General features: G+C 40.5%; 1 protein-coding gene across 1 annotated transcript in view; it reads right to left on the reverse strand.

Annotated features, from left to right (window-relative positions):
* si:ch211-266k8.4 (uncharacterized) overlaps nt 1-21,613 on the reverse strand; it is an 87,770-nt gene that overhangs the window by 36,716 nt on the left and 29,441 nt on the right. Inside the window, exon 11 of the mRNA XM_050073192.1 lies at nt 311-415. Within this exon, the coding sequence (XP_049929149.1) occupies nt 311-415 (105 nt within the window). The remainder of the gene's footprint in view (nt 1-310; nt 416-21,613) is intronic.

The following is a 21,613-nucleotide window of genomic DNA, read 5'->3' on the forward strand; positions in this document are numbered from 1 at the left end:
AGAACTGTGATTTAATGCTCTATTATGCAGGCTGGTACTTGTCAACCTTTTGCATGCAAGTCTGCCCTATGTTGAACCTGCTGAATTAATAGTGATTTAGTACCTCTGACATACTTTTTCCTGTATTAGCTGGGACCATTCACCAGTCACGCTAAGATATATGGATGTGGGACGTCTAGACCTGTTGCATAGACTAATGTTGTCCTAACACACCTCAAAAATACTGCAGAATGAGACAGATGTTAAAAATGTACAGCTACACACACATAACCACACACACACACACACACACACACACACACACACTTACCTTTCTCAGTCGTCTTTTCTCCTTCTGAAGGTGTTGATGCATTTTCTTTTTCTTCACCTCTACTGACTTGGGTTGGCAGTGTGGCCTTCTGATTTTGACACTGTTCTGAAAAACAGACCACCACATATTCAAAACATAAGGCTACATTAGCCGCTACTAGCATAACACACCCAAATCTTCTACTGAACTGTGTGACATGTTGCAGGTCAATTTGTATCGTGGATAATGTTTCGACAAGGAAGAGGAATGCATGGAATAAAAAAAGACAATAGCTCTGGGTCTGTTGCTTCGATTTTGGTCCTGTCCACTGTAAGTCAGACAATGTTACAGGAGTACAGAAATAAATCAGTGGAACACTCTTTAAAGAGATTCCCTTTAAATATATTTTTAAAGTATATACGAGAGACCATACACTATACTACTATTATACTACTACTTACTATATTATACCTATACTATACTCTTTAACTGTTATATTTGACACTTTATTTAATTCAATCCTATGCTTTATTAGTATACTATATATTATTTTCTATTATACAAAAAAACATATACCATATCATTAATATGTTAATCATATTTAATATGTTCAAAATATGTCAAATCTTATATTTATAATACATCTTTCTATATACTGATACATGTATATGGCTAAATATATGGATCAATAAAGGTTCATCTTCTCTTATCTTAAAAATGTATGTGACTATGTAATGGGATAAGAGATGACAAATACTGTGGATCACTGGATCATTCACTCCGTTCACCAGTAGCTGGTGAACAGAGTAGAGGCCCCCAGGACGTGCCCTGGAGTTTAAAGCCAATTTTTGAGGTGGCCAAACGGTGGAATTACAACTCCTCAGCCCATCACACGTTGCCATGGGGCCCAAAAAGACTTTCTAATAGACTTATATTGGGAAAGAGATACCTGTAAATCAGTGGATACATTCTTTTGTGCATTACATCCCACATAAAATGACCCATTTCATTATCAGGATTTGATCAGTTTGGTGTAATAACATTTGAAAAGTCTAGATGAGCTGCAAGATTATATCATTTTATCTCTCTGGTGATATCTCTGGTGTGCTTGCTCTATAGGCCCAATGACGCAGAAGCAATGACGATTATGAGGGTGATTTCATACCATGAAAACAGAGCTTTTTTGGCTTCATTCGCCACTGAGCAACTTTTATAGGAGCGAACCAGGTCCTGTCTCCAACGCTGTATCCAGTACTCTCAATACATCCATGCTGTTCACTCATTCTGACACAGAATAGCCATAGTATGTACAGTACCAGTCAAAAGTTTGGACACACTTTCCCATTTACTTGAATGAAAAAGTGTGTCTAAACTTTTGACTGGCACTGTGCGATAAAAGCTTGGATTTGCTGTCACTGGTAAGTACTGTACAGTTATTGGTTATTTTCTTCTTTTGTAAAAGAAAGTTATTTAGTCTTTCTCAAAATGTTTATCAAGTCAGATTTAATAAATTACTGGATCAGAGTTTACAATAGTGGCATCAATGGATTTGGAAAAGCCTTGTCCAGTTTGTGTGTTTTTACTCACTAGGCCAGAGCAAGGCTGAGATGTAAGTCATGCGGGAGGCCAGGAGGTGATGTTGACTTCTAATTTGTAAGAGTCTATATCAGTGTTTTAACACAAGCCTCAAGGATAAGGCTTCTGCCAAACAGGAAGAGCCAATGATAAAGTGCAGTGTCTCCCGGCCTAATGTGAGGTCTTTGCAGAGTCCTGAGAAGGGTTATCTTTGATGTTAAAACAACTCCATTTCCCAGACACACCCTCCCCCCCCTACTATAGCCCATGGCTCTCTCCCTCTGCCTCATGTCTCTCTCTTTCCTTCCCTCCCTCCGATCTATCTCAATCACTGTCAGACATCGGTTAAGGAGAGGTTCCCTTCCACAGTCAAATGCCAATCTTCAAAACACTGACGTGTTACAGCACGTCTCCGGTTAGCCACCCAAAGACTAACTAGATAGGAACATGTGGCATTTTCATACAAATTAAGTGGGGGAATTAGTCATGTATTGTATGTCTGACAAAATGTTAACCCCCGTTGGCTCTACAGATGTTCAAGTTTGAACTTCTTTTAGTAACATGATGCTTCTTTTGGATGATTTATAAAGTCAGACAATTAGCATCATATATTACTTTCATATTATGGGTATAAATATGATTTCACCCAAAGAGTCACACATGTGCAAACACAAACACACTACGGATGCATTCACATTGATGATGTCAGCTGCAGTTTCTGTATGACTCAGGGTTGTAATGAAAAGGTCTGAATGATTGTGTGTGTGTGATTTATTGCCCTGTGCAGATCTATTGCTGCCAAACAGCAGTCAGTTTCATTCTCACATAGTCTGGATGCTCTTTAAAGAAACAGCTTTTGATGAAGCACTGCACACTACACAGAATAACTTTAGCAACAGATAAATCACGACAATTACATATATCTTTTCATCTAGTGATTGTGTATAGCCCCTTATACAGTGCAGTATAACAGTGCTAGCCACTGAACCACCATGCCAGCCCCAAGCAGTATTCTTTATCTTAAACCCGTCTGGAAGGGGTCTGGGGTTCATGGCAGTTTAGTCCAGTATATCATAAGTTTGGCAGGGGGGAGTTGTGTGTCTCATCTACAGGATAAAACTGCAGTAAACCACTGGATAAATTCATAAAGTTTAACATGGAAACCTACAGTGAAGTGCTCCAGGCAGTGATGTTGCTAGGCACATGTCCTGCGGGAAAAATTAAGATTTTTGAAAAAGCAGTGGAAAACCTCATGTAGCAAATGGGTTTGAAGGACAGTTGTTGGTTTAGGTCTAGTGGGAATGTGGCTTTTTGACCTCAGAGGCTGCAGAGATAAAGAACTGAAGAAAAATTGCATGTAGGGCACAAAGGCAAACAGCGGGAAAGTTACTGGTTGTGCATATTTTCCATTGGACAGATGCAATGGTTCTTGTAGTCTGTCTGACCACTGCTATTTTCTACTTTTGTAGTTTGTGTGTGGCTGGATTTGAGAATATAAAGTGTGTGGATGTGGCCTGTTATCAAAATCTGTCCGTGTATTACTGTTCCTCTGGGTAAGAATTTTACTTACTTTATGGTTAAACACTTTATCCTCAAGTTGACGTGAGTTGAAACTGAAAATTTTGCCAGTCTGAAAACAAAATCTATTGCGTCGGTTCCCATTGTTCCTGTTCTACTTCAGTGTACTGGCTTAGAAAATAGTCACCCGTCCTTTGAAAAGTGAAGTCATAACTTTAATAACAACAGCTGTTGAAACTCATTATAATTCAACAGAAATTGGCTCGCCCTCAAAGCAACTGCTTCAAATAATTAACCCTGGAGCCTGTTCAGCTTCAACTTAACTGTCGCTTCCAAACAAACAGCAGCTTGTTGTAGCACAGGTTATTCTGTCACACCAAAGTGAACCACTGGTCTGAAAAGGCAAATGCTTTAATGACGTTGACAGACAGAACATATCTATCTTTTTAAACTGACCGATTGATATTATAGGTCAAACACCTAAAAGTAACCAGTAGGAAAACTTAGGTCCTACTTAACCAATGTCTTTGGTGATCCCCTGACATTTCCTCTACTGCCACCAGCAGGTTGAAGTGGTCAATTACCCACTGAAATTTGACTTAACTGTCTTAACTAAAGCTGGATCGCAAAAACTCTCTGACTTCTTATTTAGCACTGAAATGAAAATGTATCTAGTACTTTCAGTTGGTTTATTACCAGCTGCGACAGTGTGGCTGATATTGTTTTCACCTTGTGAGTCTATGTGTGTGTGTGTGTGTGTGTGTGTGTGTGTGTGTGTGCGTGTGTCATTATAGGAAAATGTGGTCCTGGAGACACCTATTGTACTAGGAAGTATACTTCGGCAGATGTTTATATGTCCATCTGTTTGTCGGTAGACAGATACTATCAGCACCATAGTGTCACAACCATGCAAGATGCAGCCATGAAACTTTACAGGTGTGTTGTTGAGATCAAAATGAAGGCTGAGTTTATAGATGGGTGTGATCAAAGTAATGACACCAGAAGTAGGTGGGTAGAAAGTAAGAAAGGGGCCTCTAGCACCCCTAGCCCACATTAGTTTTTAGTTGCGGATCAGCATTTCAGCTGGTTAAACCATTGCAAGATGGTCTATAATTTATAATTAGCATATAGTGTTAGCATGCTAACATTTGCTAAACTAAGATGGTTGTAAACAATACAACTGCTAAACATGAGAATTTTAACTTTGTCACTGTAGAAGTTTTAGCATGCTGACATTAGCATTTAGCTCACAACACCACTGTGCCCAAGTATTCTCTCACTAACTCAATAAGAGTCTACAGTCATGCTAGCAGGTCTGTGAATTACATGTACAGTCACTTTATTATACTATCAATGGATTTTATTCCCAGTCTGTAGTGTTCATTGTGTGTTCAAAGTTTTCCAAAGAAAATCCAATAATTCTTTCCTTGAGACCCACCAAAATTTCCACTATGAAAAATATGTGACATACCCTGGGGTACTCTGCCCCCGAATAATGAGGCAACGCCAGGTTCAAACCACATCCCACCCCTGACACATAAATAGAGCAATCCACACTGACTAACATTACAAAGACAATTCAAATTTTCACTTCAAAGGAAATTATCACTATTATGTAGGTTAATTGTGGTTTATTTGTTAGCTGACGTTACTAACCTGAAATTTAATGTATACCGCAAATATGATTGTTGGGTCCTGGTGTTTAGTGTTTAGTCCTTTTCATAGTTGTCACTGTACTTACCACCAGTATTTTCTTTTACTGTGATATTCAGGAGGAAATCTGTGCCATTATTCTACCGCCCCTCTTACATCAATTTGTAGACCATATTATGACAAAAGATTGCACCATGGTTACAGTGCTTGTATTTTCTTGTATACTGACCAGGTTCAAATAGTATCATCGTAAGTGCTGCCTGTGTTTTACCCACCAGCAACTACATGTCGTCACTCTGTGACATCAGCTCAGTTACATCAGCTCAGTTACTCCCATACAACTAAGTGTAGAAGGGGTCTGAATCAAGTTTGTGTCAGACAGTCTAATTTGTTATTTTAGGTGTAACTGTTGTCCACAAAGTCTGTTCAAAGACTCACATATGCATACTCATGTATTGTATATTCACAGACAGACACACAAACACAAGAAAACATATTGCACAACTCATGTCATGTGTTAACTTTACACTATTAAATCAAACATATGGCCCAAATCACAACTCACACACACAGTAGTTGAGAACGTCAGTGTCTGTGAGCTCAGCTCCGGGGTTTCTCTATGACTCAGGGATATAATGAGAAGGTATGACTGACAGTGTGGGTTTTACTGCCCACTCTCTCTCTCCCTGTCTCTCTCTCAAAGTCAGTTTCAGATGACAGAGTACTCTGCTGATTCCTCAGTGTTCAGGAATTAATGCTGATGACACGCAGCCTTTTGAAGGTTGTGTTTTGGTGTGTTTGAAGCGTCTGCCATCCTCTGGGAGTTGGTGGGGGCAGCACACCTGTAGCTAGGATTGAATAAGCTCTAATGTAAGGCTGGGCTCAGCAGATCCTGTGGCCTGGGAGCTCACTGACACTGCTCAATGGCAGCTTTGAAGTGCTGATCCTTTACAGAGGGGAAAAAAGTAGACAGGAAAAAAGGGAAATGGACACAGAAAATGTCCTGAGGGAAGGAATACAGAAGGGGGAAAAAGATGGAGACAAATTGGAAGATTCCACTCCACCATTACCTGAACACCAAGGCAACAGGGAGAGAGAAAATAAGACATGGGTTGCATTCACCCGAGATGTGTTGTAACTCAGATGCAACACCTAAAAATGATGGCCTCTAATCACACCCAAAGAAACTGTTGCACAGTTTATATGGAATGGAAAATTAATAGAAGCTCAATACAAGAGACAAGCCAGAGGACATTAGCCTTAATAGAGTAAGGAGAAAATATGTTAGCCAGCAGTTCTCAAGATTGCAAAACCTAGATTAACATGATGACCTCAGGGCAAACCACAATCTGATGATGTCTGTAAGCTTTTTTTAACGTGTTCTTCATTGTAAAAGGAGTCTATTATGCTGAGCTGACGTTTCATTGACTGAAATCACATTTGTTTTGTCAGGGTTGCCACCACCATGACCCAGGGGCGGAAATCCCGGGGGGGACAGGGGGGACATGACTCCTCCTTCAGGAAAGCTGTACCCCCCTAGAATAATTTGAGACACAATTAATAATTTTTGAACAATGCAGTAGTATTTATTGAAAGCACAATGTAAGCGGTGCTCATTATAATCGCGCGATAATGTGCTATTTAAATCTTAAAAGATTTCGTCCCCCCCCTCCCATTCCTAGTAGTGGTATATCCCACACTCTTTCCAATGGGCGGGGCTGCTTGNAAAGCACAATGTAAGCGGTGCTCATTATAATCGCGCGATAATGTGCTATTTAAATCTTAAAAGATTTCGTCCCCCCCCCTCCCATTCCTAGTAGTGGTATATCCCACACTCTTTCCAATGGGCGGGGCTGCTTGGTAGCAGTAGCAGCGTGTGGCTGGAACCGCTGTCCACATTGCGCATCGCAGAGTAAGTTTAACTTACACAAGTAACAACACATCCCATTTACTGTTACAACAAGCCCCAGGCCCAGGCTGATAATATAAACTGTCTGCAACATTTCTCCTGCATTGTTCAAAAGCCTACTCAATTACGAGTGCTGCTAAGCTAAAAGCTAATGATTAAGCTCAGAGTTTAGTGATAGTCAGAGAGGACAGGAGAGAAAGAAGAGGGAGAGGACAGGACAAGAGCAATCAGTGGCGGAGCGGCTTGTAGCTAATGGGTACCTGTCTGTGGGCTCTCCACCTGTCAGTGAGATAAACATGAATGACGTGCAGTCTAAGTGACAAGGAGCGGTCATTACGCGTGACTATTACGCACGGTTGTGGCGGAGCGGCTTGTATGGGTACCTGTCTGTAGGCTCTCCACCTGTCAGTGAGACAAACATGAGAGATGTGCAGTCTAACTGACGAGGAGCGGTCATTACGCGCGACTATTATGCACGGTTGTGAGGTGCACAGCGGCAGATCTCACAGCACACTGTTTATAAACCAGTTTACCAGTTAAATTGCAGGAAATGTTTAGTTGTTAAGCCATTTCTCATAAGTATAGACATTCACTCTGCCTGTTGGAGAGATAGAGAGAAGATTAAAGTGTCAAATTGCGGTAAAAGATGCTGTATAAAAGACAGGCTACAACTTTTTTTCCTTGTCCCCCCCTGGAATTATTCTCTGAAAATTTACTGTTTATTGTCCCCCCCAACTATGAAATGGGATTTTTGCCCCTGCCATGACCTCAAAAAAGACAACACCTTAATCAACAAGAAAAGTGCACTCAGTAGAGTGTGGGTCTCCACCAGGCCGCTGCCTGAGCTGATTGCAGCCACTCTAGACTATTCTTGTAATTTTCATCAGACGATGTACACTTTTAACGAGCTGACTTGGTCCGAGGCTACAGCACAACAAAGTAGAAAATAACAGCAATAAACACAATTAAAACCAGGCAAAATCCCATTTAACTAAATAGCCTACTTACTAGCTTATGTTCGAACCATAAATATCACGGTAAAATGACCAAATCAACAAAAACTGCAAGTCTACAAAATCAAGCAGGCAAATCGCTCCGCCTCTGAAACGCTCTCAGTGTGGTAAGACGCTGTGCGTAGGACAGAACAAAACCTGCTTCAGTTCAAAATGACAACTAACATCTCTGTGGATTTCAGTTTTTGACCCACAACAAATGTGGCCAGCAACTGACAGTAAGTTAGGGGCGGCAGTGGCTCAGTCCATAGGGACTTGGCTTGGGAACTGGAGGGTTGCCTGTTCGAGTCCCCGTCCGGACCAAAAAATATAGACCGTGGACTGGTGGCTGGAGAGGTGCCAGTTCACCTCCTGGGCACTGCCGAGGTGCCGAACCTAAGCCTCACCAAGGGCAGCCCCCTCACTCTGACATCTCTCCACTTTGTGCATGTATAGGTCCTGTTTGTGCATGTGTGTGTCTTTCGGACCTGTGTGTAATTGACAAGCAAGAGTGAAAACATTGAATTTCCCCTCAGGGAGATTAATAAAATAAATAAACTTAAACTTAAGGCTTATCGTTTTTAGTCAAGCCAATTTCTGGAAAACTTTCAGCCCCTACTGGCCAGTTGAGAGGAGTGACGAGTCAGCAGTCAATGACAGTATATGACACCACATGGCCACCACCACAACCATGAGGTCCTTGAGCATACAGTCATAAAGATGCACCCTAAATATTAGGCTCATTGGTCCAATAGTTTGCAAGACTGGCTGCGGACAAAGGGATATACACGCTTACACACAAACACACTCATGCATGCACACACACGACGCATGATCCCCTCCAGGCTTACACCTGGCGGAGATAATTATGCCAGTTGGGGAGAATGCCATGACTTTAATGATACAGTCAGTTGAATGAATGCATTATTTAGATCATTATCTATAATAAATTAATTTATCGCTCAAATACCAAATTTACTTGATTTTGTGGCAAGTATGAGACACATCTGGGGCCAGATGTGTAAATGATGTATATGCACAAAACTATGCAAGTGCGTTTTCCCACACACAGAGTGGTATTTATAACGCAAGGATCTGTGGTGAGAATATGTGCACTTCATGCAGACTTCAGACCGGGCGGTTTTAGCTGAGATTGCTGCGGGTGACAAGATAAGGAGGAGATTGAATAGAACTTGAGACAGATAACATTGCTTTTAGTTTGTTTGCCAATATCACCGATTGTGTTACTATTTTTGCAATCTGCACAGCATTCCATAAATTGTTATAAAAGACACATTTATAAACTTAATTATAAAATATTTGAGTGATACATTTTATGTGTGCCGTGTGTTTGCCACCAGGTGGCCCAAAAATATTTGATGTTTCTTTGAAAAACAACACAAACCAATATTTAAAGCTGGCATGAGTGTTCACAAAGTCAGTGGAAAGAAAGAAAACATGCTGAAGCTCGATTCTGTTGCTGCCGAAGCATGAGTCTATTGCTGCAGTTTACCACTGTTAAACTTGAGGGAATGATCTTTTTTTTTTTTTTTTAAACATTATTTTTTGGGCTTTTGCCTTTAATGTACAGGACAGAGTGAAATGGGGTGAGAGAGAGAGCGGGGGGTGACATGCAGCAAATGGTTGCAAGCCGGAGTCGAACCTGTGACCGCTGCAGCGAGGCATCGCCTCAGTACATGGGGCACCGGCACTATCCACTACGCTACCGACGCCCCGACTTGAGGGAATAATCTTTAGGCTGATTCTTCCCACAGAGCAGGGGACAACAGTGAGAGATAGTCAAGTTATTTGTTATTCTAGCCTACTGGACATGACCCTGATCGACCTCCCGTCACCCCATGTCCTTCCTCTGCACACTGTTAGGTCACACAACACAAAGGACTGTTTAGCTTTTACTACTGGGCACAATCTGCAAAAAGATAAAAAGCAGAGGGGAGAAATACAGGGAAAAAGAAAGGATAACATCAAACAAAGAAAAGTAGAAGGTGAGAGAGAAAAAGATGAGAAGGACAGGAGGGAAAGAACATGGTGAGTAAGACAAGAAGAAAAGAGAAATATGGTGCAATAACCCCTTAGATGTCTTGTGTCGTTACAGATAAGCTGATAACTTGACAAAAAGGGAAGACGAGTAAGACTGCTCTCCCACACACTGTAGCACACAGACACACAAATATCCACAAATATGAACACCCACAAACACCAAAGTAATAAATCCTAAAATGCTGTCATGCTACTGGCTTGTGTATGTTTTGATTGGGATCATTCAGCACTTTATAACCTCATAGTGTTTCATTTGACATCCAGTAGAGCCAAAAGAATGAAAAACATATCACAATTCAAACGGGATTGCGCTGCTTGTATTTTTTGTCTACTATTCCACTTCTTTTTTTCTATTCCTATTTTTATCCTCTTTGTTGAAATCCATCTTTTTCAATGTAGGGTATCTGAGAGAAACATTTAATACAGAACAATGCCATTTCAGCCACTCTTTATGAGAAAGTGTGGCTAAGGAAGTGGAACTAGAGGTTCAATCACTGAACAAAGGTATTAGTTTCTTATTCCGCTGGGTTTAACAGGGTTTATCCAGGCACTACCAGATGGAGGCCGAGGGTGTGGACATGTAGTTATTTTATCAGTCTAGCTCATCTCTTACATCAAAGTTGTTTGTAGTTCAAAGCCCCCAGCAGCCATCCTACGATTCCTCCAAACTCACAGAGGCTAAATTAAGGGTATTATTACAATGGAGAATAAACCAGGCTTGTGTTTGATCTGACTGGCCTGGAAAAACAACCAGCTATGTTTCTCTGAGAATTAAAGTTTGGAATTGTGTTACTGGATAAATGAGGCCTTACCTGTATCTATTAGGTTGTATTAGACAACACAGTGGTTACTAAAATTCCAATTAACCACAACTGATGTTTTTAGCCTGGGCAGACAGACAGACAGACAGACAGACAGACAGACAGACAGACAGGGTAAACACAAGAAAAAACAGTAGGGAGGATGAAGACAAAAGAGAAGGATAGAAATATGGAGGCAGATATTATGAGTAAGTAGAAGGGGATTTCCACAGAGAGGCTGTCGTCCACTTACAAAGAAAAACACCTAACCTAAGAAGAAAGTCATAAGAGAAAACTCTTAAGCCTCATTCTTACATTACATTTCTAACACTTCTTTTTAACACAGTCTTTCCATGAAAATAATGTCAGTGGTTTAATATTATAAGTCTTGTAACTGATTTCATTGGCACAATGACAATATCCAAACTGATGGTAGAAACAATTTAGCTTTAAAACTGTTTACACATAAAGTTTATTCCAGCTAGGTATAAATAATCAGTTTTAGCTTAACTCAAATTGTACGTCATACAAACATACGTTTTTCAGTGAGTGTCTGTGTGTCCACATGGTCCCATGTGTCTATGTCTTCAGTTAAAGCAAGAAAAAACATGAGATTGGTATGAGGCCAGAGAAATGTGAGGGCTCAAGTGATGGAGAAAAGTAGAAAAAGATGTTTAAAAAAGCATACAACAGTACAACAATGGCAGGAGTAGAGCCAAGAAGTGATAAGACACACACACAAAAAGCAAAGTTAACACAGAACAATGACATCAGCTGTAGAGAGAGTACAGCAATTTTCAGATAGCATTTAAAATATTCTTAGACGTGGTGCTGAAGACCACCCTGCTCTTATCCAGCACAATTAACCCAGTTCATCACATTACTACACAATCAAACTTGGCATCTATAGGGGGGTCTATGCAAAATTCAGAGAGGATGAGTTGTCTGGAAATGGTTCTCAACATGGAGGTAGCTGCTCTGGTCCTCTCCATGAGCGCTAAACAACAGTAGCCTGACTCACTGGATGTAGACTGTAGCTATACGCCTGCCACTGAGGCGCTGATTTCAGCTGGCATTCTCCCTTCCTTCAGCTGTCTGTGTGTTACCATTTCCAAATCCCCTTCGCTACAGGACACAACAACAGCCTCTGAGCTAACATCTTACACACTGATGATGGCAAGTTCTGAGGAAGTGCTACGGAGATAGGTCTGGCTATATGAGACTAACCAGGGAACTGGAGGTTGGGTGCTAAGCTTCTGCGCCACCACAGTCTCAATATCAACGCTAACTGCCGTATGAGCGCAGTGCTAAGTGGCAGTGATGAAGGACACACACATGCACTAACATGCACACGTGGCCGGACCGCTTACCACAACAAACCACAATTTTGGATTATAACATACACAGGGATAGGGTCACTTCATGCTCTGCTTAGGACTACATTACTCCACTATAACTATAGAAAAAAGTAGTTTAGGGATATATTATCGCTCTGAATGTCACATACAACACCTTTAATGAAGTATCATTATCAAAAGGATAATGTTTGTGGTATTTTTCCATAATCTCATGAAAAGGTTGAAACCAGAAGTGCCGATACTTTCTGTCCTCACTAACTGTACAGCCCCAATTTCAGCGGTTCCTACTGAAGAAATCTGTAAAACCTTTACTGGGCAGTGCAGATTTTTGCAAACTTTACTCAGAGTGGAGGAAATAGTGCATTTATTGAGGACTATCTTCAGCTGTGGATTAATACACATTTGGTTTTCAAGTGAGTACTTAGAGAAGCAGGACTGTGTATGTGGAACTGACTTGAAATAAACTAGACCGTGTGTGTTTGTGGTAATATAGAAAAACATGCAGGATTAGTGTCATCAGATTTATATATAATAGATTGAAGTGGTAACCATTGAGGTGCATACCAAACTGTAGTGCAAGCGCTGTGTTGCAGCTCTTTTTCCCTTTTATCTGTAATGCATTTATGCAGATAATCATCTCATTTAAATGCAATACCCTATGTTTATATCATAAATAAACTAAAATATGATACAGTATGATTTTTTTTTTTACCTCATGAGCACTTGATAATTTTCCACTGCTCACTGTAAATGAGGAAGTCCTTGAGTTATCAAGTCAAAGCAGGGCCTCGACCTGTTTGGAACCTATCGTGAGTTTAGCTCTAAGTCAGCAGGTGTTTACAATATCTAATCTAGCCTCCTGAGCATCAGACCACAAACGCTCTCAATCATCACTCATTATTAAGTTCAAGAATTAAAACCATTTTGTTCAAACCACTCAGAAATATCCATGTCCTCAGGCATCCTCCAAAGCACCACACATAGACAGAATTACGGTCAAACACTTACACCCACACTCATGTTTGTCACTACAGTCTGGGTTTGTTATAATACTTTAGTACCCAAGGGGATCAACATCTCATCTCACAGACTGTGTGTCCTCATTAATCAGACAGCAGACAGCAGCTGAATTATTCCTGCTGTTTGTTTTTGTGTGCTTGCCTGAATGTGTGTGTAAAACTGACAGGAAAAGCTTCATGAGTAGAGTGCAGGGTGCAGTTATGGACAGTTACGGTTGCCAGGTTGCCACTGGCAAACATTTTGAGAAACTGGCAACCAATTCTTTGCCTTTGGTTGCCCTCAGTGGCAACCACCATTTAAAATATAGCGATCACAAACAGCAAAACATGCACCCCAAAATAAATATATTTATATGAGTTGCATCAATAATATTTAAATATTGCTGTTACAGTCAGAACTGGAACCATTTGACTCTGGATGTGACAACGCTGCATGTGTGTTGGTGTGTTTCGCCAAGTGCGCACAGGCATGTGTTTTAGTGACAATGACAAAGCAAAATTTGAAAAGGAGAAAACAGGTGAGCGAGCATCCAGTGACCTGCTGGATTTATTTTTGAGACACCTGTAAATAATATGACAACAGCTGCACTACTGGTATTTTGTATGCAAGGAATTGAGGATGGACATGTTAACTGATAATACTTGAGGTTAAAATTCTGTGTAGTATCAGAGAAAACACAAACTACAAAGAATTTTGTTTGGTTCAAGCAGCAACCTCTGGGGCTGAAAAATAAAGCTGACATGGAAGTGCCAAAAACTGCAGTTCTTTGAACGGCTGCTTGAGGCTGGCAAATGCCAAACTTGACAGAAATAAACATGTTTACAGCCCAGTACAAAAAACATTTTTGGTCTCTATAGCTAATTTGCCCTTCATGACAACTGTGCAGAGGGTGAATCTTTATTTAACTCATCTGATTAAGGCTTAAAGTTATGCGCTACTAAGGGCAGGCCGCTTTGAGTGACAGGCTGTGTCCTCTGCTTCTCTGTCAGATTCACCCCTCACTCCTCCACAGCTCCACCCTCTCGCACAAATATGGTTACTTCTGACTCCAAAAAACAAGATGGTGACGACCAAAATGTCAAACTCGATGCTTCAAAACTAGATTTCACAAACCAATGGGTGACGTCACGATAGCTATGGCCATTATTTTTACAGTCTATGGTTTAGTTGTGGTAATAAAGCTCTTAAACAGTCTTGTAACTCATGATTTCATCACTAAACCGATGTACAACTGCATGGTATCTTAATTACTCAAAATATAAGGTGACTAAAAATAGCAACCATAATTTTCAGTTTTGGCAACCAAAAGCTGATGCCTGGTTGCCAGCCTGGCAACCACTTTTAAAAGTTAGTGTGGAGCCCTGAGTGTGTTTTAATTGGTTTTTGGGAGTACACGCTGCAGTCAACATGTGCCTGATGACAACTGGAGAGAAACACTGAGCCTTTAATAGAAATAGAAATGCACAGATTCAGTGGCTCACACCCACAAAGCTCAAAGAAAGTCCCTGTGTTGGTAAATCAATGGCTTAAGAGTGTGGAGGCCACGACAGGGCATGATAAGGAGAATAGAGGGAGCAGGGAGGGAGTGTGGGAAGACGAAAAACAAAATAATAGCAAAGAAAAGACGAAGGCAAAGCAATTGATGAGGAAAGGGGGGAAAGGAGAGCAGGAGGGGGAGGACAGAGGTTCAGAAGTGGGTATAAGTTGAGAATGCAAATTTAAGTTAGCAGTGTACAAGGATTGGCTTTAGTTCCAACTGTTTGACCATGAACACAGCTAAATTTACAATCAAACAAAATATGAAGAAAATGACAGCAGATCAGTTTGAAATATCACAGGGAGTAATAGAATAAGGGAGCAGCCAAAATGAGTTGTTTGATGTAGAGCTGCAGGCAACATGCCACCAACTTCTTTGTGCTGCTGTGTGGAAAACTGCTCGCAGCGTGTGCAGCATGAGATCAGATTGTGGTTACTCATGTCATGACGGAAAAAGGCCAATTATTGAGTGACTTCATTTTTAAAACAATGTGAATATGTGTGATTGTTCTGTGAACAGATGCATCGGTTGCTCTTCTGTTGTATTTCTGACAAAGTAGCTGCTCAAGGGGTGTTTGCTGCCATGGGTTAATCTGACTCACTGTTACCACCAGTAACCACAGCTGCCCATTCAACCAGGACTGTAATCCTACGGACTATAAATTTAACCACAAAATTGGTGACTTTTTAAATAAATTCATAGGAAGTTAAAGATAAAGAAATGCATGCAAAAAGCACTACACCATATCAGATAAAGGGGTGGCAGGTGAAAAGAGCTGTTTGGTGCATTAGAGGAAAGGAATCAAGCAAAGCAGAGAAAATAGGATGGGGATTGAGTAAGGGATGTTGGAGAAAGAGAGACAGGGGAGAAAGACATAATGGAAGGGAGTGGGCCTGTTTGCCCCTGATCCCCACTGACCTGTGAGTTTTGACCCCTACCACACCCTGTCATTCAGAGCCTGCCTCTTAATGCGCCTTAAGGCCTACTGCAAGGTCAGAGTTCATTCCCAGAGGGCAAAGGTCCAGCAAGGACTCCAGAGGCTGGGTTTCAAGAAGTTGGGCACTGAGCAATAAGTAACACATATTCAATACCCATGGTCTAAGACAGTCCAAAAATATTAGTAAACATTATCAACTCTCTCCCGAATCCAAAAGCTTGGGTGCTAAAACTCAAATTTGTGATGTCATCAAGTATAAAGTGTGGAGCTGCTCCATAGACAATCAATTGGAAAAAGATGTTATAGATGACGCTAAGAGCACCCAGGGCAATGTTCTGAGTATTGACCAAACCACAATGTTTATTTACAGTAAGTTCCCAGAAGAAAATCCTTGCATTACGTACATAAAATCAAACAGCGCTGAGCAAACACTGCCTCAATTAGTTAGTTTTTAGCCACCTAAAAAAGGCCTACAAAAGCCCCAAAGCAAAACAAAACAACATAAAAAATATCAGTTTGAGTGTACACTATATTTAGAATATTTTCACCACTCTGTCTTGCTGTCAGGCAGCCTTTTCTGATGGGGAATTGGAGCTGTTATATCAAAGCCACCAGACTCCCCTGACAAAGGCAGTCATTTTACTTACCCAAACACTGAGTTGCTGGTCTACCATGGCCTTGACTTGTTAGTGTGTATGTTAACTTGGGGCATAGATTTTAATACAGCATACACTTACACTGATATTGATTTTTTTTAGGTAGCTAAAATACGTTTTGATGCGGTCCCATCCACAGCAGTACATTGTTTCGCTTCTGTGCTGGTAAATTTGCTTTATCAAAGATGATAACAAAGTAACAAACAGCAGAAATGTCACATAGTGTGGACGACCATGTTTGACCACATTTCTTTGAACTTTACTGTTACAGCTGAAAATGTCAACAGAAATAAACATGTTTGCCAATTTTACAAACCTCTACAATTGAAATCAGCTGCCAGTTGTCCAACCTGAAAGTGATTGTTGTTGTTAGCACGACATCAAGGTGTCTATATGGGTACATTTTCAGAACTGACAACACTACAATAGAATAAAGCTCATTTGGGTCTAGAAAGAAAACAAACATTCTGTGGGTCAACAAAAATAGGCTCCCATTCATTGTCTAAGAGCCTGTTTACACCTGGTATTAACACATGTCTTTGGTGATCGGATCACAAGTGGAAAGCGCTAAGTACAAGTGTAAACAACCACAAAGACGGATTGTGATCCGATCCCTCAAAACACTTGCCAAGGTGGCCTGGGACGCATCTGACCGCATATCTTTTGTAGTGTTAACGCTAATGCATGCAGATGTGTCCCTGACAGGAGTGTCATCAATACAGGACGTAGTGGTTGTTTTGGTGACATTGTGCCAAAGCTTTAAGACTTGCCAATTTTAAGACGAGTTGAATTAACTGTTGTGTGACCCTCCCTTGTTTTGCCTTATGTAAGGAGACATGTTGGATTCTGCTGACAGTGCTATCTCCAGCTGTACTAACACAACTGCTAATGTGACTAGCAAGCATGCTAGCAAACAGCCAGCGAGAGTGTGGAGGTAATAACTGCGCACGAGGCACTTTGACCCCCTAGTGTAAGTGACGCAGGCAGTAACAAAATCTGAACACGCCAGAGGTGTGAACAGCGATGTGTTTCAACTCTACACGTTTTCAGATCACCGAAAATGCATATGAATACCAGGTGTAAACAAGTTCTATGGATCGGCTCCAGACTTTATACTTGATGACATCACATGTTTTAGACTCACTTCTCTGGTTTCTGGCTTTGAGAGAGAGCAGCTCATGTTCACAAATATTAATTGAACATTCCCAGGCCATGGTAATAACATATTGGATTTCTTAACTTGAATGATGTTCCCCTTTAAGACAGTAAGGGAGGGGAAAATGAGGAGAGGAGGGAGAGAAGGAGTGAGGGATGAATAGAGGGTAGGGGAAGAGAGATTGGGAGTGGGAGGACAGGAATGGATCTAAAACAGCCAGATCTCTACTTTCAAACCTGTAATTACAGCTGCCAAAACTAGAGTGATGAGCAATCTAAACAGAGTCTGGGGCCTCTAATTTAAACCCCACAAGTTTAATATTTTATTGTGTCATGGTTTGGTTAAACACAGTTAAATGAAGTTAAGATCTTTGCCTCTCTGATTGCCTGTCAGACCAGCCCTGCAATTTCTCTGCGGGTCACTTTGTGTGCTTGTGATTCAAGAGATAGTGTTTTTTTTGTCTTTTAAATCTCCAACTAAGTATTCTCAAACATTGTGCCTCACTTTGCCCTTGTTTTATTGATCTGTTGTCATTCCTCCTTTCTCAAACATTTAATAATATGCCTTCTTTCTTCATGCTTTTTTAAAATTTATCCAGTATTTTAGATTAAAAAAATGCAGCAAAGAAAGCTCATTTTGCCTTGTTTGGCAAGAAAAGAACGACCCAAATTTAGGTGTATGCAAATCATCATCATAACCCCTTTAACAAATTATGCCCCAGATTTTAACGGAAGTAAACATAATTAAGAAAATCTATTAATTATTAAAGTCATACCTCCCTTGCTTGAGTTTGAGAGCCAAGTTCTACTTCAGAATACAAACAAAGCTGCTTTATTCACATGCATGAACACAAAACAGTGTATGTTATCTCTTTCACACACACAAACAAATACCCAGCACATACACATTGGCTCCCCTTTTACCTCAATTATATAGCAATACACACACACTCCAGGATAGCCACAGGGGCTCTACGGGGTGTAACAGCAGAGTGAGGCGAGAGGGAGAGAGGGAAGCGCTGGGAAACTTACATGGCATGAGCTGGAGTGTGTGAACACACACACACACACACACACACACACACACACACACACACACACACACNCACACACACACACACACACACACACACACACACACACACACACACACACACACACACACACACACACACACACACACACACACGGAAAGCAAGTAGGCAGGAAAGCCTTAAGGGCCCAACCCTGGAGGAGAGTATTGAGGGGCTTGGTAGGATCAGAGCCAATGCTGCTTTCCTTTCTTTCCCTCTAAACAGATTAGTTTCTCTCTTCTTACCCTCTCATCTCCTCTCCTACCTGCGGCTTCTAATCCCATCATCCAACACATTTACACACAAATCACAAATAATTAATTCTCCTCCTAATTTTTTATCTCATTAAGGACCATATGCAAACAAGCACAGAATCCCTAACCAGCTGCCTTGTTCTAATTTAATGAGTGGAGATGAGGACATGCAAACCGCCATTCTCTCTCTCACTTTTACTGAAGTAATTCACCTGCCAGAAAGTCCAAATCTTCTTGACAACTCCTAATTTACACAGAAAAGCTACTGTAATTACAACATACACATAAAGCCAACTTTCAGATTACAAAAGCTTCATGTCAAAGGTAAATTACAAAACAAAATTACCAAATTCTATTCAGATTAACTGATTAATTGCTTAGCTGATCGACAGAAATTGTCTATTAATTGTTTCAATTATATTTCAAGCATCTTCTTCTTTTAATTTATGGTTCAAGCTTCTCAAATGTGGGGACTGGCTGAATTTTTGTATCATATGTCATAGTAAAGGAGTCTTGGATTGTTGACAAAACAAGCAATTTGACAACGTCACTGTAGGTGCTGAGAAACTGTGATGGGAAATTTATTACTTTAACTAAATCACTAAATAATAATAGAGAAAATTTCCTACACAGTCAACAATAATGCCAAACTGTTAGTTGCAACACTAGAAAAAGTCAGCCTTGTGATAGTCTGGCAATCTGTCCAGGGTGTACCCCGCCTCTTGTCCAATGTCAGCTGGGAAAGGCCCCAGCATCCCCATGGCCCCCAACAGGATAAGTGGCTATGGAAAATGAATGAATGAATGAATGAATGAATGAATGAACCCTAGAAAATAATGCTCATTATAGATTAAAAATAATTAACTGTTATGTGCTGTAAAAGGTGCTAGCCTTCATCAGATTTCCATTAATCTATGTACAGTGGAAACCTTTATAGTGATCACATGGGGTGGGTCAAACTGATCACTATCTGTGGATGATTATTAGAACCACATTTTTTTTCTTTTTCTTTGTTTCTCATGCAGATAACCATCTAAATATATTTGTATATTTATTACATGAATATAAAATAATGAACTTGACAGCATCACTACCAAGGGTCCACTCAAGGGGGCATTACGTGAATAGACATTATCGTTCTACTTGACGTGGGCGGCCTCAACCACAGGTGCTTTCCCCGTGGCCATTGTTTTCTTTTGCCATCACTAGCAGACGTGACTGTGTCTCGTTGTTTAATAGACTACACAAGATAGCCTAAGGAATTATAAGTTTTGCTGCAGCATCTCATTGGCTTGTTTTTGGCAGTTTGTCCTACGCTTCGAGGAGACTACACTTTTCATTGACAGAAAATGACTGTCTTTTTCCCGTAATGATTTCAATTTGCAGGCATTATCCTCAGGTAGCCAGCTGGAAGCAGATGGGTTACCGCAAGGCAAAGTATCATGGGAGATAAGTAAATTAAAAAAAGAATTACCATATTTTTGTTTTTTTAATTTCCGTATGTTGTCATGTATAAAAATGAGCACTGTAGGCAGACTACTTGATTTCTATAAGCAAATTATTGAAACAGCATTTGCATAGGAATGACTCTGTCCCAACTTTTCTCATCCATAGAAGTGGTTTATCGCTGTAACCGTCAATCCTGATGATCATCATCTGATAACAAAAAACAATTTAAAAAACTGCCAGGTAAAAAGCTGACACAACAATTATATTACTATGACTTGATCTGACATTTGCATGAAATTGTCAGTTGGAGTCACAACAACATAACAATCACTACAACTCAGTCAACATATAGCCAGACAAGCCTCCAGGTCATTGGCCTACTTCCTGAAACCTGCTAGTCAAGCTGAAGTTGAACAAAAGAACTTACAACGTACAATATCTAGGTCATTGTACACAAACAAGCTCATGAAAGTCATGACCCTTCTGTCCCATAGGAGTTTAAGAAATAGGTAAGTGGGAAAAAAATGTATTTACCATAATAGGCTGATACAAACAAGCACCCTGACCCCCTGTTTCTGCTGGAAGCTGAATCTGTTAAAGGCCTCCTTGTGCTTAAGTATGTGGCCAAATTTTACAAGGTCCGGGTCACAAGAGAGGTGTGTAATCAGGGAAGTGGATTAGCCTTGGGCTGATCAAGCAGGTGGCATTCCATTTTAACCATAAGAAACAAACGGAGAGGGAGAGGGAGGGGGGATTACAACAAACCTTTACAAACAGAAGAGCTTACTAGAAAGCAGGTCCAACTAAGAGGTCATCGGTAGGCTAAGTGCCCACGGCTAAGAAGCCTTACCCAGGTTAGAAAGGTGACATTCTTGTGGGACTAATAGATGCAATCCGGCCCTAAGAATGGCCTCAAACGACAAGACCAATATAAAGATGACATAGGTATTTTCTACCATCTCCATTTAACCTCTATTTTAGTTAGGAAATATTAGTGACACACACCATTTCTACCACTGGTAACATATTTTATCACAAAAAAGTATTTTTAGAGTTGGGTCAACTTCAGGATTAGCCAGTCTAGTCCACTGTATGAGCTTAGACCAGTTTGACTTATTGCAAACTGACTGAACCAGTATCTGGAATTACAGTCAGGTCCATAATTATTTGGACAATGATACAGTTGTCGTCATTTTGGCTCTGTACACCACCACAATGGGTTTTAAATGAAACAATGAATACCTGCTTAAAGTGCAGACTCTCAGCTTTCATTTAAGGCTTTTTTCAAAAATGTAGTATGAACCGTGTAAGAATTACAACCATTTCTTCACAAAGTCCCCCGACTTTAAGGGCTCATAAGTATTTGGACAAACTAAC

Source organism: Epinephelus moara, chromosome 20 (assembly GCF_006386435.1).
Source record: "Epinephelus moara isolate mb chromosome 20, YSFRI_EMoa_1.0, whole genome shotgun sequence".
NCBI classification, from domain to species: Eukaryota; Metazoa; Chordata; class Actinopteri; order Perciformes; family Serranidae; genus Epinephelus; species Epinephelus moara.